This window comes from Vulpes vulpes, chromosome 10 (assembly GCF_048418805.1).
Source record: "Vulpes vulpes isolate BD-2025 chromosome 10, VulVul3, whole genome shotgun sequence".
Classification (NCBI taxonomy): domain Eukaryota; kingdom Metazoa; phylum Chordata; class Mammalia; order Carnivora; family Canidae; genus Vulpes; species Vulpes vulpes.
This window is the reverse complement of record NC_132789.1, coordinates 38,497,202-38,525,040: the sequence shown is the minus strand read 5'-3', so window position 1 is coordinate 38,525,040 and position 27,839 is coordinate 38,497,202. Positions and strand designations below refer to the sequence as shown.

Here is a 27,839-nt window from a genome sequence, read left to right as displayed (position 1 = left end):
AGCCCCTTCAGCTCAGACCGCACACTTTGGCATGTGGACAGGGCCCTGAGGCCGCCCCCTACTTTGGATCCAGGACAGGGATGTCCTGGGACCTCGGCAGCTGGAGAGCAGGAAGGGGAAGAAGGGGAGCACCAGGGGGCTTGCAGCCTTGCTGGGGACAGAAGGCCCTCGGGGCCCTCTCCTGGTCCCTTCTCACACAGTGAGCTCCCAGCGTCCCCGCGCCCTAGCTCTGGGGTAAGAGCCAGGCTAGGGACGCTCCTGGCGCCTGCCTGTGCCAGGTAAGTAAGCCACCCCGGAGGCCTGTCTCCCCACCTTTACCCCCAAAGAGCCCAGGGACCAGCTCCGACCTCCCCGAGCCAGGACCCACCGTAGCCATGCCAGGGACAGATCAAGTGACACCACACTTGGGGCTGGATGTTCACTTCTCTTTCCAAAAAATACCAAACACGCAGGCTAGGTGTGGCAGGGGACAGAGTCAGGGTGGGGGCCTGGACATTACACACCCAGGGGGCCCTTGGCGGAGGCGGACAATTTAACAACTGGTCTGAAAGTCAAAAGAGAGGAGAGCTGGTTAGTGGGGTGAGCAGCCCGTGGGGCGGGGGCTGTGGGGGGCAGGCCCAGGTGCAGGGCCTGGCCAGAGCCGTCAGACCAGGGCCCTTGCAGCAGCCCTACCGGGGCCCATTCCTGGGGCGGGTGGGGCGCGTTCTGGCATAGCCGTGGGCGTGGGCGTCCAGGTGGTGCGGGGCGCAGGGGCAGGCCTGAGGCCTGGACTCGGGACCAGTGGGGCCAAGCTCCTGGCCTCCCTGCACCTGTTTGCTCGTGCATAAGTGGGGACATTCACCACCCTGGCACTGCCCCCCTCGTGGGGTTGCCGTGAGGAGCCTGCTGGCCTGGGGAGGGCAACGGCTCTGGCCACCCGGGGTGTGGGGCACCAGGGTCCGTCTTCGTGGCTGTGTCCCCAGGGCCCCGTGCACAGTAGCCACTCGTGCAGCCCAGCAGTGGGTGACTAAGCAGCCTCGTGGACGCGCTGGTGCCTGGACAGGAAACGTGCCTGGGCCGGACACGCGTGTGCACCACGGGCCGGGGCCCGCCTCCGGCCTCCCTAGGAGCATCTGGGTGCGAGGCTCCGGGCGCAGGTGGGTGCCCACGTGGGGACAAGCCGCTCGGAGCCCTAACGGAGCTCGCGGGGCCGCCGTGCCCTCCTGGCCGTGCCCTCCCGGCCCTGCCCGGGGTGCCACGGGGCCGGGGGCTGGGGCTCAGACGTACTCTCGGGCAGCGGCTGATGGGCCCGGCCGGTAAGGCTGCGGGCTGCTGGCGGCGCGCTCAGGCTCGGGGCACGTGCAGCAGAGGAAGGAGCCCCCCAGCATGGCCAGGCTGGCCGACGCCCAGCCCACGAACAGGGCCGAGCCGAACTCGTACCTGCGGGTAGGGAGGTCACCGTCAGGGGTGGCTGCAGGCCTGCCCTCCCCTGGCCCCCCCTCCCCCTGGGTGCCCCCCCTCGGGTTGGGTGAGGGGGGGGGTGCAGGGGAAGTCCCCTCTGGCTTCCACCCTGCACCTGGCCACCAGGGGGACCCAGGCCCAGTGTGGCCCCGCCCTGCGCAGATGCAGGGCGGGGGGGGGGGGGGGGGGGGGGGGGGGGGGGGGGGGGGCTTCCTTATCCGGCCAGAGGAGAGGCCAGGTCCCACGGGGGAAGGGTAGGGAGGGTGGGGGGTGGGGACAGCGATCCCTGCCAGCTTTCTCTGTCGCCCTGGTGCTCCCGACTCCCCACCTCAGCCACCACCAGCCTGCACCCCTCCCTGCCCCGCCTCTGCGCACCCCCCCCCCCCCCCCGGGGCTCTCCGCCTCCCGGCCTTTGCTTGGCGCCCCCCCTTCTGCACCGCCTACTCCTCAGCCTTTAGGGCCCACCCGCTCCCAGGGCCTGTCCCTGAGCACCCCACCCCCACCCCATGCCTTCTAGGGACTCTTCCTGGGTGGCTGCTCAGCTCCCTGCTTGCCCGGCTCCCTAGGGAGCACCTGGAGTGCGGAGAGCACCCGACTGGTCCCTGTCCCTGGGGGGCCCAGCACGGGGCCTGCACACCAGGTGCCTCCGGGAGTGTCCAAGGGACCAGGCGCCTATCCCTGAGCTGAGCCGCCTCCTGCTTGGAGATCTTCTACAGCTGCCGCCCCAGGGAATGAGTGCCAGGCCTGAGGCCTGAGGCCCGTCTCTTCCCTAGCCACACCTCCACCTTCTCCGGGAAGCCCTCCTGACTGCGATGGCCCTGTGGTCTTGGTCTTTCCTCACTGTCGCTCCACCCCAGGGCCCAAGGTCAGCTGGGATGGCTGGGGCTGAGACCGTCCCCTTGTCTGCTCTGGCACAGCTGAAAGGAGGAGGGCAGCCAGGTGGGCCCAGGCTCTTCACCAAGACCCTAGCGGGCCCTCATACCCTCGGCCTTACTAGTCCTGGCTGTTCCAGCAGCTAAATATCTCTGACCCCGCTCTGCACTGCCGGCCTCTGGCTCCAGACCTTTGCACCCCACTGCCTCATCCCCTCCCCACCATGCTGCACACCACGGCCAGGACCGCTGGCTGCCTTCCGCCCCAGGATGGGGCACCAAGTCTTCCTACCCTGTAAGGCCCCCACACCTGCCCTTACCATTGGTCTCCATCTCCAGCCCAAAGTACCTGCTGCCTTGGGCAGGAGGACCAAGGAGGGGTTTACTGAGCTCTCCGGGGCCCTGGCATCATGCCGAGTCCTCCTTGCAACATCTCCCTGAGCCCTCACAACCTGGGTCCTGGGGTCCCACTTCCGTTTGACAGGAACGTGCCTCTCACACAGCACACACAGAGCTGGGATCAAACCTAAATTCAGGTTGCGCTGTCCTCCATGGGACTCTCACCCCTTCGGAGGGCCCAGCCACACCCTGCCTGGCCCTCCACTCCCAGGAACTTCTCAGTGACGGCACCTGCAGCTCACCCCCTGTTCCACCCTTCAAGCTGGGCAAAGGCCCAGCGTGCTCCCTGGTCCAAGCCGGGTGCCGGCACTCACCTGGCGTTGACAGGTGTGCTGGGGTTGAAGAACTCCTGCGTCACCAGGGTGGCATACCACGAGACGGCTGTCAGAGTGCAGAGGCCTAAGGACAAAGGAGGGCGAGTCTGCTCCGGCCCCCAGCTGGCCGCCCCAGGTGGGTTTGGCTACCTGCCACCTGCCGTGGCCAAGACGGTGGAGAGGGATCCGGGGACACTCACCTGCCAGCAGGAAGAGGACACCCCCAGAGATGGCGATGCGGCCCTTGGCGGTGGGGTTGCTGTCTCCAACCCGAGTGCACTTCATGCCGACCACACTGAGGACCATGGCCACAAAGCCCAGGAGCACGGCCACCACCATCAGGGCTCGCGCTGACTGGATGTGACCTGGGCAGGGCGGGAGGGACTGAGCGGGCAGTGGGAGAGGCGGGAGCATAGGAGCCCGGGATGAAGGGGCTGGGGCAGGAGCCAGCAGCTCCCCCTGGGCAGCCACCTGCAGCAGGTGTGAGGGGACAGTGAGGACAGGGTGGGGGGCTGCACTTGGCCTCTAACCCCGCCCTTCCCTCCCCCTGCAGCTTCCTCCAGGTGTGGCGGAGTGAAGCGGTGTGACGGTGCGGGGTAGTGACCTCTCTGGTCAGCGCTGTCTGTCGGTGGGACTCTCTTTTGGGGCCGGCCCACCCCTCGCCCACCCCTCCCAAGCAGAAGGGTCAGTTCCTCCCGGGGCCTTTCAGATTCAGCAGGAGGGAGAGAGGGTGCCTGTGGCCCAGCTCAGCCCAAGGGGGCTCTCGGGCAGGGACACCTTCATCAGCCATTCTGGCTCCTGGTCATCTTCCCCTCTGCCCTCTGAGTCACCCATGGCAGCCGTACACCTGTGCTCAGGTCAGTCCTGGGCCGCGGGCAGCTCAGGGGATCTGGGTGCCTGCAGGAGACCAGACGACCTGCCTGCATGGGCGTCATAGGGGAGGCTGGTGTGATAGCTGCTGGGCTCAGGCCTGCGTGGCCCTGGGCAGGGACACAGCTGCAGTGGTGCCGGCTTACAAGCCAACTTGTCACGTTCAAGTCCACACCCCGGGAGAAGGAGAGGGACCTACATGCCCAAGCACCTGTGTGCACAGGCACGCATGTGTGTGCACCCAAATGGAGGCCCGCTTGCCTAGGTGGCAGGCCTGGAGGTGCGTGTGCACGGCGTGTCTGCACATGGCGCTTCGGGAGGAGCGAGGAGAGCCTCCTGAGTGCCAGGCACCCCTCGACCTGGTCTAACCCTGCCACAGCCCTAGTGCTATGTGTGAAGCCCTAGTGCTCCCCCCTACGGCTGGGGGCCTGGGGACGTTAGAACCAGAGAGGGTTGGACTCCTTTAAGGTTCTCGTGGCAGAGCTGGGATCTGGACCCGTGGCTGCCAGAACCCCGAGCACCCCCCTCCACGGGTGGGACCACGCAACTGGCCTTGGATGTTCAAAATGCATGGGGTGGGGTGGGGCTGGAGGGTGGAGCCCAGCGCAGGTGGCAGGCTGCGGGCAAGCTGGCCTGCCCCCCCAGCCCACCCTCCCAGGGCAGCCCAAGGGAGGCCTACCTTCCAGGGCGAGCAGGGAGTCATAGAGCTTGCACTGCACCTGCCCCGTGCTCTGGGAGGCGCAGGACATCCAGAGCCCCTCGTAGAGCCCCACGGCCGTGATGATGGCGTCGCCTGCGTAGGAGGACTGCTTCCACTGCGGGAGGGCTGTGCTGGCGATGATGCCCACCCAGCCGCCCAGGGCCAGGAAGTAGCCCAGGAGCTGGAGGCCCGAGTTGGCCATGGCCCAGGGGAGGGGGCTGGAGGTCCCAGGGCTCAGGGCTGGGCCAGGGTCCCTGGGGGCGCTGGGGTCATGGCCAGGTGAGGAGAGCTGCTGGGTGCACCGGAGGCTGAGAAGGAGCAGCTCAGCGGCGACGGCTCTGGGCTCTAGAATGCAGGGGGAGGCCAGGGGCTGGAAAGGCCAGGGGCCCGCCCACAGCAGCCGCCTAAGCCGGGGCAGGGTCCCCAGCGAAGCTCCTGCCAGCCCCCTGGGGGCGGGGGGCGGGGCCGTGGCCCAGGTTGGTGCCCTTGCCCCGCCCCTGGGGATAGAGAGGTGAGGGCCTGGGAGGAGTGACCCTGCTTGCCCTCAGGGCCTTCCTGCCTGGGAACCCCCTTTAGGAACCTTCCGGGTGCATGGTTCTCATTCCTGCCCGAGCAACCGCCCTGAAATGATGGACTTTGCTACTGCAAGGCTGACCCGACCCTTGGGGTTTCCTGTCCTCTGACTGTAGGACAGAAAGGAAGTGGAATTCTCCTTTGCAGCAGGTAAGACTAGAGTTAGACATCAGGGAGAACTTTTTGGAGAGGGCTCCGAGGCCAGATGTGGAGAGACTGGGCTGGGTGTTGGGAGAGGGAGTTCCGGGTTCTGGGGGGCCATATGTATCAAAAGCAGGGGAGGCCCAGCCAGGGAATATGCACTGTGGGGTCTCTTTGAGATCTGAGAGGGGCAGGAGAGAGACCTGGGGCTTGGCCGGGGAGGTGAGCGATTGCACTGACCCTCTGGCATCAGCCTGAAGGAAGGCAGACTGCTCAGCCCCTTAATTCCCTTGCTGGGCCCCCCCCTCCTGGATCCTGGCTCCGGAGCAGCCTGACGGGAGCCTGAGCGGCCTCTGCACATTCCTAGGGTTCAGGCTGCCCCTCCTCCTGCCCTGCCTCCCCCCGCCCCCCAGCTCACCCTCTGGAGCAGGGGAATATTTAACTCTCCTCCAGCTCATTAGCAATCCCCTCACGCTCAGTGCGCCCCGTGGGCTCCCCTCGCTATGGGTGCAGGGGGAATGTCACAACCCCGCTCCCATACCCAGCGCCCACCTGCCTTCCCTGGACCGCACTGGGGGAAAGCAGGGTCTGCCGCAACCCCACCCCCCCCCCGCCCCCGTCGGCGTCCTCCCCCCAGCCCGGCCCCCCTACTCGTCCCCAGCCTGCTCCCTGGCATTCTTCACGTGGCTATGCAAACGAGAGGGTGCCAGGCACTGCATGGACAATGGCCACCCTGTGCACCCGCCCAGGGCGTGGGCCCCTGGTATGGCCTGCAGCTCCAGCCGCTGGGGGCGGGGTGGGCGCTGCTGGCTTGCAGGAAGGCCAGAGCCACGTGGGTCCGCGTACACCTGCTTCCTGGGGCAGCCTGGGGGTCCCCGAACTCAAAAGGGGCCTAGGACAGTTGTAGACAGGCCAGCCCTGAGTTGGGATCCGGTTCTCACCCAGTTCCGAGGCCCCAAGATCAGGGGAGCAGGGGACCTTGCCGGAGCCCAGAGCGAGCCAGACTCCTGGGGACGCAGCGAGCACCCTTTCTGGGTCCTCAAGGGCCCCCTTGGCGCTGGGTGGGCCCCTCACCCCTCAGGAACCAGGCCGCGAGGAGACCCACCCCGGCTGAGGACGCAGATCTGTGCCAGCGCCACGTTCATCCCACAGCCTCCTTTCTGGGGAGGACTGTGATGAAGGAGGGGGCTGAGAGCCAAAGGGGGGTGGGGGAAGGAGCCACGTAAGGTTACACCGCTGCCCCGGGGGGTGAAGTCTGGGGTGCTGAGGCCTTAGAGACGCCGGGATGCCTGCGCGCCCCTCCATCCAGGGCATCCCCCCCTCCCGCTGGGGCCCCAGGGCCACTTCGCGGTGGGAATGAGGCTCCCATCCCCTCTGAAGCCCTTCTGGGTAACCCTCTTTGCAACTTGAGGTTTCCAGTCGGTTCTGTAAGAATATCCTCTCCTACCCTGAGGGCCTTCCCTCGCCCACGTTCCAAACAAAGCCTTTTGGAATTCAGATCATGCTCCTGGGGGGGGGGTGCCTTACACCCCCTGCAGGTCCCCTGCAGTCCAGTGACTCCCAGGCATGCAGGGAAAGCAGAACCGCTCAGGGTCCCAACCCCGCCCCATCAGGAGCTGGCTGGAAACCGCCGTGGGGTGCCTGCCACCTCCCCCCAGTGCTTTCACGTGTGGGTACAGGAAGCTTTGGGTTCTGAAGCCTTACCTGTGCCACCGAAAAGCTGTGTGACACCAGGCAGGTCCCTTCGCCCCTCTGAGCTAAAACAGGGATAACGGCACTGGCCCTGTCCGGTTCAGGAGGGAGTTACGGGGATCAGATAATGGGTGGAGCTGCTTTTGGGAAATATCCTATGCTTGAAGAAACAGGGCTGCCTAATGAGAGCTCTTCCCAAAGACTCCCTCCCGGGCCCACCGTCCTGGCCCTCTCCTCCCGGCTGTGAGCGCCTTGCCGCGGCTGGACACCCACGGGCCCCTCCTGCCCAGCAGTGCCTGGCACAGAGCCAGGCTTAGCAGCTACGCGTGCCCCATGAGCGTGCCCCATGAACGTGCCCCATGGACGGACTGGTGGGGAGCCGGTGCTTGTGCCTCCCTCCCAGCGAGATCCCAGAGCCATTTCCCGGCCCCCTCCCACCGCCCCTTAGGGGGCTCTGACGGCCTGGTTGCCCTCCTGCAATGCTGGGGGCTCCGGGGCTCCGGCAGTCGTGCTGGTCTCACCCCGAACTCAGACTCTGACTCCCCCTTGGAACTGGAGGCTGGGGATGGAGAGGATGGAGTGTCCCCGCAGGGCCAGACGCCCAGATCCGCCATCCCGCAACGCTCTGCGCCTGCTTCCACTCATAGCACTTGGTGCGTTGTCCTTCCCGGGGAATGCAAGCACCTCCAAGGCCCTACTACCAGCCTCATTTCCGGGCCCCACGCTCCACCCAGGGGTGGGGGGGTGGGGTCTCTGCACCATGTGTGGCTGATGGTGGTACCCCCTGCTCCCCAAACACCCCTGAGCACAGGCTGTCTCTGCACCCCTGCTGGGAGCCCTGCCAGCTGCCGGGGGCACCAGAGACCAACCTCTTCCAGGTCTCCCATCCCCGCGGAGGCTCCCATGGATGCTCTCCCTTCATCTCCAGGGGACTCCCCCTGGCTGGCCTGTCCTGCCCCTGCACCTGAGCCCGGGCCGAGCAATCACGGCCACATCTCAGCGCAGACCTGCCTTCGCTCCCTGCTTCCGGGGCCCTAAGTACATGCACTTATCCCAGTCCCGGGGACACTGTGTGGTTTACATACATTGAGCCCGTGAAGGTTGTCTGCCTTGATGTGGAAGCTTCTGGAGGACCAGAACCAGGCTGATGTAGTTTCCTGTCTGCGGAGTGTCTGCTACATGCTAAGCATTGTGCCAGGTGCCCTGGGAGCATCCCCTCGTTACCACTGTCAGCCATCCTGGGTGGCGAGGGCCATAATCTCGTGTCACTGGGGAGGACACGCACTGCAGCCTCACCCTCCCCAAGGGCAGACGTGAGAGTCACCCAGCTCAGCCTGGGGGCGAAGCTCATGCTCTTCCCATCGATGTGTCCCCTCTCCCTATGGCAAGTGGGTCGCCAACAGGACACAATCGCCAGTGACTAACAGAGGAGGGACTGTCCTACGGGGTCCTGCCCTTGAGCGCGCCCACAGCCGCCATCTCCCAGCCTCAGAAGGCCTCCCACCCTTCGCGTCTCCCTCCAGCTCACCCTTCTGCCCATACGGAGGGCTGAGCTCCTGGGGCGGCTGTCTACACCTGCCAGCACCTCTTCACTCTCCTCCCCTTCTTGCGTGAGGCCCTCCAGCCCACCTGTCGTCCACACCACCTCTCCAGAGCATCTCTTGCCGATGCTCTCACGGATCTCCATGCCACCGGGTCCCAAGCGGCTCCTCCACTGCCCTCTGCTCAGCCCAGCAGCGCTGACACCCTGCGCCCCTCCTCCGTGAGCCGCCACCATAGGCTGCTGGGACGCCGTCCTCTGGGGCCCCTGCTCGCAGCTGTCCCCCCCATCCTCTGTGGGGCCGCCAGCCCCCAGCAGGCTCAGTCTTCCGCCTCTTCCTGTCCACGCTGACCCCAGTCTCCAGGCTTCAAACACCATCCAGGGGCCGGCGACAACTCCCAAAGTGATGGCTCCGCCTCCTCCCCTCTCTGAACTCCAGATCCATATCCACACCCCATATCCACACCCCGATCCATACCCCCAAGGGTCTGGTTGACACTTCTGCCTAGAAGCCTCTCAAGCTCCTGGGACTCTCGGCTCTCCTCACCTCATCTTGCCCCAAAGCCCCTTCCCCACACACCCTTCACCGAGGCGGTCACTGCTCCACTGAGGCATAGCCCCCATGCCCACAGCGACCGACGAGGCCACCGGGCCCCGAGCACACTGGCTGTCCTCCTCTGCCCACCCTGGGCCAGCCTCCTCGCCGCTCCCACCTCCCCAGGGCCCGACTTGCTTCCTTGTCGACCTCGCAGGGTCACACACACGCGTGAGCACAGGCACACACACGCATGCGTTTGTTACCTGCCTCTCCTACTAACACAGCAGCTCTGGGGCAGCAGGGACTTGTTTTGTTTGCCAGCATGTTATTCCCAGCACCAGGCGCTGAGCTGCTGCTCAACTACTGCGGGTTGACTGAGTGAAGGGGGACTCAGAGTGCGGGTTCCCAAACTCAGCACCCACAGCACCTCAAGCCCAGGAGGCAGGAGGGGAGACGCGCTGTGGCCCGAGGGGCAGGATCCTCACTTGTGCTCCTTCTGTGTCCGAGGGGTGTGCGTTACCCTGGGGACCAGGGGCTCTGAGGCCAGGCAACAGAGCAGGACGTGTGTGGCTGACACGGGCCAACATGCCAGGGCACTGCTGACCAGCCGGGGGCTGTCAGAGAGGGATTCATCGTAATCCCGTAATCCCCTTTACAAAGTGCTGTCACATCTGATGCTGAGTCCGGGCCACACGACCGCCCAGGAGGTGGGCAGGGTGAGGATCTGGGATCCCCATTCTACGGATGACAAGTCTGAGGTCCCCAGGGTTCAGGGTCGGGCCTGAGGCTGCAGGGGCAGCGGCTGAGCCTGTGACCTCGCCAGGCCTCCTGCCCGGAGCACCCTCCGCCAGCTGAGGGGGGCAGCAGGGGGCTGATTTCTACCCTCTGAACCAACTCCCGAGTAAAAAACCACAAATCATTTATTCTTTGGTCGTCTACACCGACACTTAAATACCGTGTTGCTGTGGCACGGCTGCCCGCGCAGCCCCCCACGGTGTCTCTGGGCCTGCGTGCCAAGCCCTCAGCCAGGCCCAGGGAGGGAGGGCCGTCCTGCCATGTCCACTCTGAGAGCAGCAGCACCGTGCGGACGGCCGCCACCAGGGTCTCTCCCGTTGGTTGGGCGGCAGACATTGGTTTTCCTGCTCCGCAGCCCCGCGGGGGCTGGCCAGGGTGGGACACAGTTCCCGAGGTGGGTCTGCTCACCCATCCTGAGCTGGGCACTGTCAGAGCTCATCCTTGTGCCCCACCTCACTGCCAGGGAGCGACTCCCCGACAGGCTGGGGGGGCCCCTCCTGGGTGTCCTGGGGCTGCTCCTGGGAGAGGTCCACCTCTTCGGGGCTGAAGAGCATCCTCACCAGGTCATCGGCCTGCACCCGGTCCTGCAAGGACACATCCCTGCCTATTCAGAGAAGCCTCTGGACCAGGTGCCACCTCCTGGAGAATGAGAGGTTCTTCCCCCACGGCCCCCGAGCCCATCTGCTCCCCGGCAGGTCTTATCTCTGGGCAGACAGCTGACGTGCTGCCCAACCAGGCAACCGAGCACCAGGACCGTTCCTCGTCTTGGCACCCCAGCCTGGAGCCCCGTTTACAAGTAACGAGGAAGGGCCAGGGCGGACAAGGCCATGTGACCACGGGGACAGCATGCTGGGGGAGGAGTCCCTGTGGATCCGGGCCTGGTGTTCCTTTACGTCCAGGCCGCTACCGGGCAATGAGACTGGGGAAGGTAGCAGCGGAGGGGGGCCCCTCCCGGAGCAGGTCACAGCGCCACCAAGGGCTCTCACCCGCTCACTGTGCCGCGCGTCCAAAGTGAACCACAGGGCGATGGCACAGCGCTGCCCTCTGGTGACAGCCTTCACTCCGTGCGGGTTTTCGGTGCCTGAAGAGAACCCCACGGCCCTGCCACACTGGGGCTGCACTTCTGCCTGGAGGAGACACAACGTGGGGGGTACACAGCACACAGACCGTCACACGGGGTCATTAGGGTCTGGGGAGAAAAGGTGGCCGGTCAGAGGCATGAGCGACACGTCTCAAAGCCCCCTGGGGTTCGAGGAGGGGGGCCACTGCGCTGTGAGGGTTCCCGTCTCCCAGAGACAGGCACGAGGGCACACTCACCGTCACAGTCTTGGCGTCTAGTTCAGTGAAATAGAACGTTCCTCCATCGAAGTCCCCGTTTAGATAGAGAATGGCACTGGGGACAACAGACAGCGTCTCACTGTGGGCCTCCTCCTCGTCGTCCCGCGCCCCCGCCAGCTCACAGCTCCGTGCTTGCACCTCCAGGTGCTCTCAGCCAGCAGCTGCGGGGGAACCTCCCACCCCTCCACCCTCCCTCCAGAGGGGCCATGTCCTCCTCCTCATCACACCACACGGCAACGACTCCCTTTCTGCCCGACTGTGAGGCCAGAGGGTGTGGGGATAAGGAACTGGATTCTGGGGACAGCTGGTCCCACGCCTGTGTGCATGTGTATAGGGGACAGGGCAAGGCGCAGGGTCCCGGGGGCCTCAGAGGGCCAGCTGGCACCTGTAGTCCCGGAAGGTGTAGGCGGGGGGCTCCTTGATGCACACCAGGGCCTCAGCATTCAGGATGCAGTTGTCCACGTGGACTGGGTGGCTACTGTCCTTCCTCTCAGCCTGTGCCTCTGGGGTCAAGGTAATGCACGTTAGTGTGGGGGCACCCCAGGAAACCCTGCAGCTGTCCTATTGGCACGGGGGGGGGGGCCTCTTAAAATGCGTCTGGGTCTATGGGGATGGCCAGTGAACTAGAGGGTCTCTGGCAAGCGGGTGCAGCGAGCAGGGCCGTGAGGCTCTAAGGAAGGGCAGGTTCTGGTCTGAGCAGCGTGACCCCGCTTTTCCGGCTAGAATTTCCAGAACAGGGATCCCCAGGGAGGTGAAAGCGAGGAGTCGGGAGGTGGCAGAATGTGGGGTACAGTGAGGCCAGGTGAGGATGGCACAGAGGGGAGCAGATAGGAGCAAAGGTAAGCAGCTGGCTTCAGCAGGGCCCCGCGGGGGAGAAGCCATGCAGGAGGAAGGCCATGGGAGGGGACAGACAGTGCGAACTGCAAGTGCCAGGCAAACACATTTACGACAGGAACCATGGCCCCCAGCGCAAACCCCAGGCACTCCCTGAGCAGGCTGGTGGCTCCATCAGGTCCCCGGCTGCCCAGTCGCCAGGCCCCGTCCCTCCACCTCCTATACCCCCCTACAGGCTCTCTCCTCTCTGCTCCCACCGCCGCTGGCCAGGTCAGGGCCTCATCCTTGCCCACTCGGGTCCCTGCTGACCAGCTTCCTGCCCTCTGCTCTGATCCGCGCTCTCCAAATCTCTCACCACAAAGCAGCAAAATGAGCCTTGTAAAACAAAAAGTTCTCACCAAGTCCCTTGTGTCTGATGACCCTTCCTGGCTCCCCCCTGCCTGTCCTCTGCTTTGAGATGCCGTGATGCATATGGTTGTGTATCTGACACAGTCCTGTGGGTGTGTCCAGATCTGATAGGACTGCAAACCTGGGGGAGAGGAAAAGCCTCTACTCCCTACCACCCAGTGGCACAGGAGTGCCAGGGGCCTCTGCAGGCGATGGCATGACACATCTGGCTTGGGCCACGCATGACCTTGGGGCACTGGCCATACCTCATTGTTCCTCAGGACCGCAAAAGGGAATGCAAGAGAAAGAAAGTGGACGGGGAACGACCTGGAATCTGCTCTGGCTTGTAGAACTCGATCTCCCACGGATTTGGTGTTTAACGACAGAGAACTTGCAACATAGCTCCTAACTGACCTACAGGCCTGTATGCCCCACAGCATCACTGAGGACCCACGGCCTTCAGGATGACAGACTCCTGAAGGCGGCTCTCCACAATCGGGCTTCTGGAAGCCTTCCCGAGCCTTGTCCCACAGCCGCCACGCCAACCGCACCCCCCAGAAATGGCCACTTTCTCAGTCTCCATGACCAGGCTGCCCAACGCCTGCACTTTTTTGCAAGGGCTGTTCTCTCAGCCTGACACTGTCTCACTACCCATCCTGTTCATCCTGCACAACGCCATCACCTCCTCCGGGAAATCCCCCGGACTCCCTGGTAGACCGGCGACACCTTCTTCCGCTGCACTGATCACATGGGGTCGCCACCTTTTGTGCTGGTTTCGACGCAAAGGGCTCTGCCCCATCCCCTTCCGGGCGGTCGGCACCAGCGCCCCCGGACACCGCGTGTGCCCAGCGGCCGTGGCAGGGGTGCAGGAGGCCCACCTTCGATGGCGGTGCGGCACACCAGGTGGGAGTAGGAGAAGTAGAGGGGCGTGTCCAGGCGGAAGTAGGACTCCATGACGCGCCGCACCTTCTCGGTGACGTTGTAGTACAGGTGCGCGCTCTGCAGCGGAACCCTGCCTTCCTGTCCCAGCTGCCGGGAGACCACAGCGGCCCTGAACGCCCGGCTGTGCGCCCAAGGACCCACTGAGGCGCCAGGCCGCCGTCGGCTCCCAGGCCCCCCAGTCACCCCCAGCCTGCCTTCCCCCCGTCCCTGCGAACGGTGCCGCAGCCCCCGCTTCAGGAAGCACCCTCCCCACGCGGCCCCACGCAGGGCACTGGTCCCGTCTTGCGGGTCATGCCTGGGTCATGCCTGGGTCACTAGCCAGGCCTCCCAAATCCACTCCCTCTACACACCCGCCCTCTGTGGCAGTTGGACATGACAGGCAGGTGTCCTCACGTCCCCCAGGCCTGAGCTTCCCCCGTTCCCCACGCCCGAGGACGCTGAGTCCAGACTCTACCTTGAGGGCTTTGAAGACCGTGACACCATAGAACTTCTCACTGCGGGTGTGTGGGGAGGTCTGCCCCCGGTAGCCGTCCCCCGAGGTCGCTGCTGCCTGCAAGGCCCAGAACACAGGCGGGCTCAGCCAGGGCAGCGGAGGGTCCGCAGGGAGGCCCTGGGCGAGCAGGTGCCCTGGGAAGCAGGTGCCCTGGGTGAGCAGGTGCCAGCCTGGCTTTCCCTTACGTTGGTCAGTCTCTGCAGCTCTCGGCACTCCTCAGGGGAGATCACGCCGTCCATCACCACCCTCTGGGAACCGTTCAGCACTCTGGAGTTCATGGTGAGGTTGATGCCTTCGTAAAGCAGCGGGCCACCTGTAAAGCAATGACAAGACTGGGCTGAAGCCGGTGGCACTTCTGTCCAGACCTTCTCCGTTGGATGGGAATGGAAATTCCAGTTGTTTCTGGGTCCCCAGAGAAGCCTCCTATTTAGTCACTTCCAAAGGGCCCAGAGGAGAGCATGTGGGGCTGATAAGACAGGAGAGCCAAGCCCTTGTCCTCGCCCCTTCCCCAATAGCTGTTGGCTCTTGGGCCTTCGCCAATTGTTGGAGGATATACCACAGACACACTGTTAAGCCATGAGCTCCAGAACCACCAAAAGGTGGGTTTGACTCCTGAATCCTCCACATATTAGCTGTGGGACCTCAGCAAGTTCCTTAACCTCCCTGAGCTTTCATTTCCTGGTCTGTAAAACAGCATCTACGTCCTGAGATTGGTGTTTGTTTGATGTGAAGAACAGGAAGGCGAGTTAAAAGCTTAGCACGATGCCTGGCACAGAGGAAAGGCTCAGAATCTCAGCTGCCATTGCACCAGCCACCGGCAGCATTTATTTAAAACGAGGACCTCAGTCTGTGCACCCATCTCCCAGGCAGAAGAACCAAGAGAAACAACAGAGTGAAAGCTGCCTGAAAACCAAGGAATGCAGGACAAATTCTTTTTGTGTCCTAATCTTGTGAAATTAGCCACTGTTCACTTAAGCAACAGCAGAGCCCAGGACAGCCTTGTCTTCTATCTCTCGCCATGTCCCCCGCTGCTGGGGACCTACTGGAGACTCAGGTCAACACCAGCTATTGGCAGAGGCCGCAATGGTGCCAGGCCGCTCGCTAGAGAGGCGAGGGTCTCACACCTGCTCTCCCAATAACGATGCAAACAGGCAGACCTTGTGCAAGCACCAAGACAGCTGGTGCCGTGGAAATTCAAAGGAAAGAGGGAGGGGATCCCCAGGACTGGGAGATGATGATGGGTGGGTATTGGGAGGAGGGACAGGACAGGCATGAGTGCAGACAGGCCCGAAGAACAGGAGCAGCCTGGGGCAGGTGAACAGAAGGTATAAGCAGGGGAAGAGCACACCCCGTGGTTAAAGGGGCAGGGTCTCAGTGTCTGGAAGGCCGGCCTAGCCACCACAGGGGTCAAGCCCAGATCAAGGATGAACAGGAGTGTAGACAGCGGGGGCCAGCGGGGGCAGAGGCGGGGCACGGGGCCACAGGGGAGAGGAGAGGCTTGGGGAGAGAGGCGAGGAAAAGCAGTCTCAGAGCAGCTTGGAGGAGGTGGGCAAGGGGAAGAGACCTCAGATCTGGAGGTTCGGCAGCAGGATGCATGCTGGGAGCGGAGTCAGGATGAGTTTTGTGCAAGCCACGCCGACTGCACTGGGCTCAACTAGTGCTGCTGTGGCACCGGAGTCCTACTTCTTAAGCAAAGGCCAAGCCTGTGCCTCCTCTGGGTGCACGTCCTGGTGAGTGAGGAAGGGTGCCAGGCGAGGCTAAGCCTGGCCCTGGGGCTGGGGACGGGCCAGCCAGGGTGCAGCATGCCAGCCTCGCTGCCTCCACGACAGCCGCGCATGCCGGGGCTCTGGCCCCTCACCTTCCCGTGTCAGCCGGCTCACATCCAGCGACTCCTTGGTCTTCTCCTCCACCAGCGTCTCAATCTCCTTCATAAGGTTTCCGATCTCCTGGGAGATGCGGACGGCTGTTTCCCGTTCGGACCTGTGAGCACAGCCGCTCTGAGGCCTGTATTCCGGGGCCACCCTGGCTCCCACCCCAGCTTCCCAGCCCTTCCCGGAGTGAACATCTGCCTGGGCTCAGGAAGCCTCAAGTGCATCATCAGGCCGCTCCAGCCATGCAGTTTCTTCAGGGTCCTCACTTTTGTTTCTCTTGCAATCTTTTGGGAATCACCTCTTCTGGAGTCCATGAATCCTAAAAGCAGATGGGGAGAACACTGAATGCTGCAGGATGCCCTCCTTCATCTTCCAGGTCTCCTGCATAGACTAGGGCCTGGGGAGCAGCTAGAGGGATTCTTTAACTGCCTTATCAGCTGCCTCCTTGCAGGAGGTAAAGACAGAGCTCAGAACCCCGGAGTCACCTCCGGCTGCCCAGAATCCCCCTTTGTCTTCCTCTGTCTCTCATCTGCGGGTTTCACAGATCCCATGTCTGGCTCAACCCCTAACAACTTTTCTCCTCCAGAGTCATGCAGCTAACTGGCCCCTCTCCTGCACCCCAGAACCCTCCTCCTGCACCCAGGCTCACCGGATCCACAAAGGGAATTCCGAAAACATCGTAGGCGAAGAAGAGCAGCTCTTTCTCCAGCAGGCTGCGCTGTCGGTACTCCTGGGCGCTCTGGGGAAACAGCATAAGGAATGCCCTGGAATTTAGCCCTGTGAACTCGGGGGGTGGGGGGACCACAACCCCATGCTCTACACTGTTGTCCCCGCCACTACTGCATCTGCTGTCCAGTCTGGGACAGAAGGCTCACCCCCGTGCCCAAGGGTGGCTCTGGCCTGACACCAACACAATACCCCGGAGGGTGGTACCGCACCCCCATGCCCCACGCCTCCCCCATTAATCTCCAAGACAGGAAAGCTGATGGTTCTCAGGAGATGTGGAAATATTCCTCAAAAGAGGAGAGTTCCCTCCTGACTTCCGCAGGCGTTCAACGGGGAGGCAGGAGACCCAGGTGTTGGGTGACCCAGGTGTTTCCAACCACCGCTGAAGTTGACACTGTGCTCCTCGTTGTACAGATGAGGACATCGAGGTGCAGAGGGGGTATGCGACGTGTTTAAGGTGACACTATCAGAAAGGGAGCAGGGACCGACACTCCACCCCAGGTCTTCCCAATCCCAAAGCCCACGTGCTTTCCTGTTAGGCCCCCCGCACCCCACCTCCCCTGAGACCCCAAAGAGCCTGGATGGGTCCCTCCTGGGGAGCTGGGGCAGGCCACCTGGCCCTTTCCCCGGTCCCTAGGGCCGGGACACTAAGTACCTGCTGGGGTCACATCTCTCCCTAGGTGCCCTGCTAGTCTCCAAGCAGCAGGAGGAGGAGAGAAAAGAAAAAGAAGACATTGTCAGTTGAAATAAAGGGTGAAAGCAGTAAGGAAAGTGAGTCCTACATCACCTAGCATATTTACCCAACAGGGAGAAGGAGATTTCCTCCTGAGGTGTTTAAGTGATTCACCAAGTGCTAGACACCACGCTAGGCGCCTTTTCTCGTTAAACCCCTTCCCACAGCCCTGGGGCTGCGAGGAATAAACGCCTACGGCCTCACTGATTCACGGAGGATGAGCTCGGGCTGGGAAGCAAGACAGCCCGCCTCCAGGAGCCCAAAGGTTCTCTTCTCTCAAGTGGGAGAACAGCGCCCCCTGCCACGGCCGCAGTGGGGATCAAGAGAGATGAGGGGGTGAACCGCATAGCGCAGCTCGTGGCCTGGGTCAGGGCTCAACAGGTGCCAGCTGCTTTCTTCCCCGAAGGAGAGTTCTGGCGGTTTATTTTCCCTCTCTGCCCCACACTCACTAATAGGATCATAAAGGGGGCGGGGGGGTGGGGTGGTGGTGTCTAAACTCATGGAGACAAAGAGACATGAGGAAGTACCAGCTCAGATGCAGACTGTCACCATCTAGTGGTCAAAGAGGACAACGAGACAACTACAAGGTGACTGGTCTACACAGGATTGTTTCTACTAGAGACGCAGGGTTCCAGGGCTGGGAAGAAGAACCTGGGTTTTCTCCCTCAGGGCAGGTTGCAGCCCCACCTCAGCAGGGTGTTAGGAGAATCGAATGAAATAAAAGCTATGGGAAGACTCTGCAGACCCCACACAGTTGAAGGGTCGCTCGCTGTGCTCAGCGGTAAGCCCCCAACAACCACAAGGGGAAGTCGGCTACCGACTCATCCTCCACTTCCCTCTCCCAGGGGACATAGCCACCTGGGGCTGGAGCACAGGCAGGGTGAGGAAAGCACCCTGCTCCACCTGTGTGCTCCCGAGCTAGGTGGGCAGCACCAGGCTCGCGTCTCCCCAGCTGGAGACTTGTGTCTAATTAAACACAGAGGGAGGCGTGACCCCCCCCCCCCCCCCCCCCCGGCCCACTCCACCAGCAAGTTCTCCTCCTCCACCCAGCAGCTCCCCTCTGCACTGGTCTCCTGCTTCGAGCTCTTCCCATTCTAAGCCTTGCACCATTACACCTGGTTGGGCTACTTACTGCTTAAAACCCTTCAAGCACCGCCTTCTGTCTGCCTTTTGGGACAGAGGCCAAGGTGCTCGCAGGGCGCTCAGGACTCTTCAAAACCTGACCCTCCCAGGCCTCATCATCTGTGTCATCTTCCATATACATGGGACAACTGTCCAGATTGTTTGCACATGCTGTCCTCCATCTGAAAGGCCCTTCCTTGCCTCATTCACCTACCGAAGGCTTTTAAAGCCAAATGCCAACAGCACTTCCTGTTGCAAAGCGTTCCACGACTTGCCAGGCAGTCGCTTACTTCTACAGCTTGCACACCTGTCCACTCTTAGATGTACTACAGTATTCTATAAGTTTTAGATTATATACCGTTCTGTGTCGTCAGTGCCCTAAGGTGTGCTTTAGACGGCATTCCAAAAGACACGAAGGTAATACATGTATATCTAAAAGAGGTCCAGAGTACAGACAGACACGAAGAAAAACAGGTCTCCCTCCCTACCCCTGGCCTGTCGGCCCACACCTCAGGGGTAAGCTGAGGAGCAGTTTCTTACCAATCTGTCCAAAAAGTTTACAACTTAAAAAATATATATGTATTTTAAAAAACATAGGGGTGCTTGGGTGGCTCAGTCAGTTAAGCATCTGCCTTCAGTTCAGGTCATGATCCCAGGGTCCTGGGATCGAGCCCTGCATCGGGTTCCCTGCTCAGCAGGGAGCCTGCCCCTCCCTCCCGCTCATGCTTTCTCTCTCTCAAATAAAAAAAATCTTAAAAAAAAAAACATAAATAGGATAGAATTTAATTCTGGTTGTAGGTGGTTTTTTTCTTTACCTAAAACAGTATTATGGAGACAGCTTCACAGTGGTGCAGAGTAACCTACTCACGCAATGGAACAGTCGTCTCATATACAGCTGAATGGATGTACCACCAATCACAGCCAGTTCCCAAGCAGATGGCATTTAGCTTGGTTTGGTTGGTTGCTTTTAGCAGCAATGTTCCGATGCGTACCCATGCACGCTTACCTTTGCATGCTTGTGCAACACCGCCGTGCGGCAAATCTCCGGTGGCACAATTGCTGGTTAAATGATCGGTCCAGTTTAAGGTCCCATCAGCAGCGTGGGTGTAGGCTGCTTTTGCACCCTTACATTTGTCTCATATATTTGTTGCATAAACAAATGAGTTGCCTCTAGTGTAATCATAACTATTCACTATTTTTTTCCTCTGACAAAATGAAAAACGAGTTCAAAGTTATATTCTTACATAGAAGGTAGGTGGGGTTTGAGAGCAGCCAGGGCATGGGTGACTGAGGCTCGCCTTCCTCTCACTGCTCTGAAATCAGGGATCACTGCTGCGGTGACCGGCCACCCCGTTTCAGGAGGTGGCTGAGGTTAGAAGTGAGGAAACCAACCCCCTGGTACTTGTGTGCCATCGGCAAGGCCCCCCCGATGCTGCCTATCCACACAACTCGTAGGACACACTCGTGCCACACCTGTTGGTATACAAAGTACAATTCTCCTCGGCAGGCCATCTGCCCCTCATGCTCTTCTTGTGTTAAAGAGTCAGAACCATAATCCCACTCCACAGAGGGAGAAGCTGAGACTCAGAGAGGCAGGGTTGTGTGCCCGAGATCCCACGCGACACGCACAAGATCACACAGGAGCCAGGGCTTGAGCCCAGACCAGTGACTCCAAATCTGACTCACCGTTCTGGGCTCAAGAAAGAGAGGGTCCAGGGTCTGTGTAAGGCGTACATACAAAGATCGAGGTTCAGGTAGTATCACATTTCACGAAGTTAAATACAGAGAACTTTACATGTTTTTTAATTACAAAAAATAATCTGTGATTCCACTGAAGGGAATTCAGAAAATATAAGTAGGCAACATAAGAAAAACCACCCATATCCCACTACCCAGAAATAACCAGTATTAACAGGCCAGTGCGTCTGGCCATTGTGTCTCCGGGGGAGTGAGCTGGGAACGATGCCGAGGGAGGAAGAGCGGGGAGAGGGGCAAGAAGAAGGGACAAGGAGGAAACGGAGGCCAGAACACAGGAGAGTGAAAAAAAGAATTTCGCGAAGTTAAAAGTGATAGATCTGGGCCAAATGATATCAAATCTCAAAGCAGAAGTGCCAAGAAAGGGGAAAGGGGTGCCTGCATTGCAGTTCTGCTTTTCTCTAATCTTTTCCCCAAGATTTTATTTATTTATCCATGAGAGACACAGAGAGAGGCAGAGACACAGGCAGAGGGAGAAGCAGGCTCCCCACAGGGAGCCCGATGGGGGACTCGATCCCAGGACCCTGGGATCACTCCCTGAGCTGAAATGCAGATGCTTAACCACTGAGCCACCCAGGCGTCCCTGCTCCCTGGTTCTTGAGTGACAGGTGCATCGGTGCACTTGCACCCAGCCCAGGGCCCCCTGCCCCGGCCCAAGCAGTGCCAGACTGCCCCCCACCCCCTGCTCTTCTGCCCTCCGATCTGGGCTCTGCTGGCAGCTGCCCGAATGAATGCAAATCTCTCACCTCACGGGGGCCGATGGATCTGGCTGGTTCTTCTCCAACCATGGCCGTATAGTAGGCCAGATTCTGGTTCATCACCTCATCGTTGGGGAAGAAGAGGAGATAGGTCTTGGCACATTCGATAGCCTGTGTGTAATTCCCAACTGCAAAGCAGAAAAAGCAATGGCTGAGAGGCGAGGGTCCAATTCTGGGCCCCGGGAACCACCGGTCAGGTGTCTCAGCACAGCCCCAGGCAGTGATGGCACAAGGTGGCCCTGCTACCTACCACAGCTGCTCGATCTGAGCGACAAGTTCTCGAAGGATGAGAAGAGCAGAGGTTACACAAACACAGAGTGCAGAACTGATAAGGGGCTCAGCGTCCGCAGGCCTGCCTGCTACTGAACTCCCATATCTTTAGAATTTCACCGGTCAATGAAACGCTGGCCTCCTATGAGACGGGTTCCAGGACAGCCCCATCCTCCTACCTCCTTCTTCCTACTGATTTTCAGAAGGTGGAGACGGTACAATAGCAGATGGCCTCTTTGCTCACACGTGTGGTCTCAACTCAACGATAAACACCCCACACTCCTGACTATGCGGTGATGCTTAGCACACAGCAGGAACTCAGTGGGGACCTGCTGACTCTTGGTTCTTGGATACGGGCAGCCCCCTGCCCAGAGCACCAGTGCTAACCTGGGGAGAAGGGCCGGAAAGGGTCCCGGGAACTGGTTTCAACGGTAGCACACCCTTGCCTTTGCTCTGACTGAACTCTGATGCAGAATCAGATCATAAATGTTACAGAAGGGATGAGAGATCCTAGGTCTCCCCCCACCAGCTTTTTGGGCTGCTGGCATTGCCTTCTAGGGCCAGTGGCTGTCACTAGGGTCACAAGTCACAGTGAGAAGCCACACATGTTGACGTGCTCAGTGGCCGTCATCCCTGCCTATCCTGCTCATGGCTTCCTCCTGAAAAGCAGCAGAGAAGGAAGAAAGGCGGCCTTACTGTTATAGTAGGCAAACTGCAGGTAGTTATAATGTGATGGGAGGAAGTCTTCAAAGGGCTTCTCTCGACTTGGGTGGGACGCAAGCTCCGTGACGCAGTTCTGCTTACAGCTGAGGACCTGGATGTAATGATCTGAAAGGAACCAAAGACGGGGAATGACCATCAGGTGGAGCTTCAGGATTTGAATTCTGGTGAAGAGGAGGAAATTCAAGTGGAAGGAATTCTCAGTCCGATTCCCAGATCTACAAAATCAAATTTCGGCTTGAGGCTGAAGACACCCAGCGGGTCTTGTCTGCACAGGGTCCTGGGAGACCACGCCGGTAGGGGAGGGTAGGGGAGGGTAGGGCAGGGGAGGCAGGGGAGGGGAGGGCAGGAGAGGGCAGGGGAGGGCGGGGGGGGGGCAGGGCAGGACAGAGCAGGGCAGGGCAGGGGAGGGCAGGGGAGGGCAGGGGAGGGCAGGGGACAGCAGGGGAGGGCAGCGCAGGGGAGGGGAGGCAGGGGAGGGAAGGGGAAGGGAGGTCAGGGGAGGGCAGGAGAGGGCAGGGAGGGCAGGGGAGGCAGGGAAGGGCAGGGGAGGGCAGCACAGGGGAGGGAAGGCAGGGGACTGGAGGCAGGGGAGGGAAGGGGAAGGGAGGGCAGGGGAGGGCAGGACAGAGCAGGGCAGGGGAGGGGAGGGCAGGGGATGGCAGGCAGGGCAGGGCAGGGCAGGGCGGGGCCTCAAACCTGCGATGGCCTGGAAGAGGTCGGCGTTGTACTCCAGGTAGTTATAGCCATCGTAGTCGTAGGGCCCTTCGCACAGGGCGCGGCACTCGGCGTTGGCCACCAGGTACTCTTGCAGCGCCGCCTCCAGGTGGGCCACCGCTTCATGTGGCTGCTCCTCCGAGTAGAGCCGCACTCCCAGCCGGAACTCGTGCTACTGGGAGGAAGGGGGACTCAGCTGGGGGCCCAAACACAGCCCTGGGCCCTGGGGCGGGGGCACCTCTGCCACGTGCACCTGCACCCTCACGGCCTGCTTCAGGTCAGCGATGGAAAAGTGTGGCTGCTACCTAGAAAACAGTCTTCACAGTTTTCTCTGGAAACTCAAAAGCATTTAGCTCAATCTAGATAAAAGATACATGGCAGTTCATCCTAATTCTCTCACACTTTCTATAGGGATGGTAGTGCTCGAAATTAAAGAATGGGTTTTGCTCTCTGTGGGACACAGCCTCCATTCTCAGGAATGGTAACCACTTCCGTTTGTCACAGAATCACTAAAAGAAACTGTGCGATTGTATGATGTACTAGACCTACACAATCTACTTTTTTTTTTTTTTTTAACTAGACTTCACACCCAGCATAGAGCCCCAAAGCAGCCTGAACTCACAACCCTGAGATCAAGACCTGAGCTGAGATCAGGAGTCTGGCACTTCACCAACTGAGCCATCCAGGTGCCCTCATACAATTCGCTTTTATTTTTTTATTTTAAAAATATTTTATTTATTTGACACAAAGAGAATGAGCACCAGCAGGGGAGTGGGAGCAGCAGGCAGAGTGAAAGGGAGAAGCAGGTTCTCTGCTGAGCAGGGAGCTGGATACCAACTGGATCCTAGGACCCCAGGATCACGACCTGAGACGAAGGCAGATGCTTATCAGACTAAGCCACCCAGGTGCCCCCACAATTTACTTTTAAGGGAGTCATTTTCAGGGGTGTCTGGGTGGCTCAGTCAGTTAAGCGTCTGCCTTCGGCTCAGGTCATGATCCCAGGGTCCTGGGATTTGGTTTCTTGCTCAGTGGGGAGCCTGCCTCTGCTGCTCCACCTGTTTGTGCTGTCTTCACTCTTTCTCTGTCAAAAAAAATAAACAAAATCTTTAAAAAAAAATAAAGTAATTCTGATATTGTTTCTAATATTTCTATTTCTAAACTATTAAAACTTAAGAGAATATAAGCTCTTTATAAAATGCTATATCACAAATAGTATCTCTCATGGAACACTGACTTCTGCTAAATGAACAGAATTAAGTGGCCTGCCTGGGTGGCTCAGCAGTTGAGTGTCTGCCTTCGGCCCAGGGTGTGATCCCAGGTACTGGGCATTGAATCCTGTATCAGGCTCCCTGCGAGGAACCTGCTTCTCCCCCTGCCTGTGTCTCTGCCTCTCTCTCTGTGTCTATCATGAACAAATAAATAAAATCTTAAAAAATAATAAAATAAACGAACAGAATAAAAACATCGAGGAACACACTGTACCACTTACTGTAGTGAGGGCAAAAACCTACACAGTAAATCAATACAATTATGCATAAAATGGACTATCACACAGCCATTAAAAATGGTATTTTTGAAGAATCTGAAGCCATGAGAGAAGGCTCGTGATATGGTGTTAGTTCAAAAAGGATGATGAAAAGTACATATACGACACCAAATTAGGGGTGGGAAATTAAGATACAGAAGACTTTTAAAAACAGGCCAAAATAGGGACGCATGGGTGGCTCAGTGGTTGAGTGTCTGCCTTCAGCCCAGAGCATGATCCCGCGGTTCTGGGATCGAGTCCCACGTCGGGCTCCCTGCATGGAGCCTGCTTCTCTCTCTGCCTATGTCTCTGCCTCTCTCTGGGTCTCTCATTAACAAATAAGTTTTAAAAATATATATTAAAAAAAAGGCCAAAATACGAACTTAACGGTTTTCTTAACGTGATAGTATTATAGATGATTATTTTCTCTTTTATACTTCTCTGCATTTTTCTATAGTGTTTTACAATGAACATCTACTACTTCTGTAATCAGAAAACAAGCCTAGTAAATATCACTTTAATAAAAAGAGAGAGTTGGGGGGGGGGGGACGACAAAGTTTTTTTCACCATATGAGGCTTGGCCTCTAGATCCTTGAAGTCAGCCTCCTTCACTCCAGACATGGTTTGGTAATAGTCTAGGTTTTGCCGCATCTCCATGTGTTCAGGATTGCCCACGAAGAAGGTGTGCGCTGCTGCTACGGCTTTCTCCAACTTGTTGATCTAAGAATAAGGTACAAAGACATAATCCTCATCTCCAAACCCTGAAGGTTTGTGTCCAAATGCTCAGTCCACAGTAAACAGGAAATCCCAGCCTTCCTGAGCCTTCCACTCAACAGTATGCTCCAGACCTTGCCAGCCCCAGAAAACACATCCATTGCAGGAATTAATTACATACCAAAACTTAGAGGCACATGGCACTTTGGGCAGAATGTCAGCCATTTCCCAAATCAGGCTGAGCCGGTCCCCAAATCCTAGGAGGCAAGCCTTCGACAGTGTAAACATTCTATTTTTAAACAAAGGCGATACTGTAGAAGGACTGCTATGGAAGAATGACTGTTCAGATAATATATTCTCAAGATTCAGAAGCAGCAACTGAGCTGAAAAAAACTCTAAGGCTTCAAGAATTTAGTAGTACGGGAGAAAGAGCAGTTAATGATTACACTGTGCCTGAGGATTTCCCTAGAAGATACTTTTTTCTTGCATAAAGTGTAATCTAGGGTTTTTGACACATTCAACGAAAAGATGGGTGATGGAAAAAATCCTAAGGTCTTTTACAAAATCTGGTTATGGCATCTTCTGACCCAAAGCTCAGGGCTCATGAGGTTAAAACAAGTGGTTATGCTGAAATCTGAGGAGAAAAAAATGTGCCACAGGCCGCAAGAAAGCCCATAGCAGAGGACTCTAGGATATCGGTGCTACACAGGTTCTTACGTAGAAGCCAAAATAAATCACTGATGGTCTAATGTTTTTCCTTTTTTCATCAGTACTAGTAAATGCATGCTAGATGAGGAGTCAGCCCTGGCTCTGACCTTCAAATAGCTAGGTGACCCAAAGTCAATAATCCTCATCTCTGTAGCTGTTTTGTAAGCTGTACAATTAGAAATTCTCACAACTCTGTCCCTTCCTATGTATGGATTTATTCTCTTGCCTTTATCTTTCTGCATTGCTCCTGCATCTCCCAGAGAGAGATCTTCTCTCTCTGCCCCCAGTCCCTCTTTACTCCCCAAGCACCCAGGCACCTAACTTCCTTTTCTCGCGTGGACAGCCAACTCCTCTCCCAGTGGCTAGCTCTACCACCACTTTCTCCTCCCAAGGCTTATTCCACATTCCATAATTAGCATACCAAATTAGCATACTAAAACCCGATTGATTCTGACACTGGCTCAGGAAGCCTGCAGAGCTCCCCCTCCAGCCTGCCCTCACTCTATCTGGAATGGCCATCCTTCCTCTCCTAGAGTGATATTTAGGACCAACTTCAATTGCCACCTCTTCTTTCAGACTCCCTGGTCTCTCTGAGACAAAGCTACATTCTCCCTCCTTGGTGCTCTCATAGCCCTACCTACACACTCTTTTAACAGCTCTTTCTATAGGGAAGCGATACAGAACAAAACAATACAAAGTCAAGTATTTTAATGACCCATATAAGAACTGCAATGTATTCCAGGTATTCAGGAAACGTCAAAGAATTTGAGAACGTGCTGTCAAGTGACATGACCAAAGACATGACCCACTTATTTTGTTTCAAGTACAGGACTTTTCTGAGCAACCAGGAGGCCTGGCACAGAACTGTGTAAACAAAGTGCTTGTGGAGACGTGGGAGTCCACGGCCCCCACGGCCTCTAAGTCTCTCTTTAGGTGGAACTGACCGTCTGTTAAACCAAGGATGTAACAGATTTGCAACACAGCTCCTCCTGCTTCTTCCTTTTCCTCTAATAAAATGGAGCTAATAGTAGCACTTACCTGCCAAGACAGTGACAGGATCTGGGGAAATAAATCAATAAAGACAAAGTACCTAGAATAGTGCCTGAAAGTGTATGCTGCGCACCACCACCACCACCACCACCACCACCACCACCATCACGCAAGCCAGGGGCACTCCCAATCCGTGTATCTACTTGGACTTAGGCCACTCTGGAATTCCTAAAAATACTCATTTTCTTTGAGAACCTGACAACAGCCAGAGGGTCCCGCTGCAGGGAGGGGCGAGACAACCCTACTGGCGACGTGGCAACCTCACGTCCTGAGAGAGAGCAGCAGGAAAAGCATCACTCCACAACCACCGGAAGGCAGGTCTTGTAGAAAGGTTCTAGCTTCTCATCGGACACTTACAATGAAATCTGGACGAGACACAAGCTACCGCTTTTACTTGTCTCCAGGAGGCCTCCCGGGGAACACGAAGCCAAGTTTTGCTCGGTCCGCGCCTCCACCCCAGGCCGGACTCTGGGGTTGCCGTCGGCCTACGCGAACCCGGCGCAGCAGGTCTGCCGGCGGGGTCCCTGTTCTCCCTGGGGGTCCGAGGGGGCTCCCGGCCTGGAGGCTCCCCTCGCTCCCGGAGGACACTTCCCAGGGCACCACCCGTCCTCCCCCGCCAGGTTCGCCCGGGTCATCTGCACCCACGGCGGAAGGCTCCCCCCGCCCCGCCCCGCCCGGGCCCGGGCAGGGCTGCACCTTGAAGTAGGCGACCTGCAGGTAGTTGTAGGGGCTCCGCTTGCGGAACTCCAGCTCCAGCTCCTCGCTGAGCGCGTGGGCGGCCGGCGGCCCGAGGCAGCGGCGCAGGCAGGCGGCGCGGTGCAGCAGGCCCCCGAAGAAGCGCAGGTCGCGCAGGGCGGCGGCGCCCGAGGCCGGCGACGGGCTGGGGGGCGGGGCGGGGTCCGGCTCCCAGGGCAGCTCGGCGGCGCAGCGCGTGCGGCAGCGCAGGCGGAGGGCGCGCAGGGCGGCCCGCGAGCGCAGCGCGCGCTCCATGCTCAGCACCACCCCCGCCCAGTCCCCGCGCGCGTAGGCCGCGGTCCCCTCCGCGAAGAGCAGATCGGGCGGCGCCATGTCCCATCCCGCCTCGGATTCCACCTCGGCCCGGGAGGCGGCGGCGGCGGCGGCGACGGCCAGCAGCGCGGTCAGCAGCCTGGAAGCGCGCGCAGCCATTGCCTCCTCCGACCTAACGGGACCGCCGGCCTGCAGCCACCGAGGCCGCAGTCCCCCCACCCCGGGAGCCCCGCCCCGGGGCCCGCCCCCGGCCGAAGCCCCGCCCCCCAAGCCCGGCCGCGCATGCCCAGGGAG

General features: G+C 59.4%; 2 protein-coding genes across 2 annotated transcripts; both read right to left on the bottom strand.

Annotated features, from left to right (window-relative positions):
• Positions 1–404: 404 nt before the first annotated feature.
• On the bottom strand, positions 405–5,132 carry CLDN19 (claudin 19). The gene is made up of 5 exons (XM_025983735.2): positions 4,575–5,132; positions 3,226–3,390; positions 3,026–3,110; positions 1,267–1,419; positions 405–544 (listed from the first exon to the last, which is right to left on the bottom strand). The coding sequence occupies exons 1-5, from the start codon at positions 4,795–4,797 to the stop codon at positions 496–498; spliced, it is 675 nt and encodes a 224-aa protein (XP_025839520.2). The 5' UTR covers positions 4,798–5,132; the 3' UTR covers positions 405–495.
• Positions 5,133–9,981: 4,849 nt separating this feature from the next.
• P3H1 (prolyl 3-hydroxylase 1) lies at positions 9,982–27,769 on the bottom strand. The gene is made up of 15 exons (XM_025983724.2): positions 27,234–27,769; positions 24,633–24,785; positions 22,523–22,712; positions 21,800–21,931; positions 20,822–20,961; positions 16,389–16,478; positions 16,006–16,058; positions 15,727–15,848; positions 14,054–14,181; positions 13,830–13,925; positions 13,312–13,462; positions 11,598–11,715; positions 11,192–11,267; positions 10,861–11,001; positions 9,982–10,458 (listed from the first exon to the last, which is right to left on the bottom strand). The coding sequence occupies exons 1-15, from the start codon at positions 27,702–27,704 to the stop codon at positions 10,303–10,305; spliced, it is 2,217 nt and encodes a 738-aa protein (XP_025839509.2). The 5' UTR covers positions 27,705–27,769; the 3' UTR covers positions 9,982–10,302.
• Between the last annotated feature and the right edge of the window lie 70 nt (positions 27,770–27,839).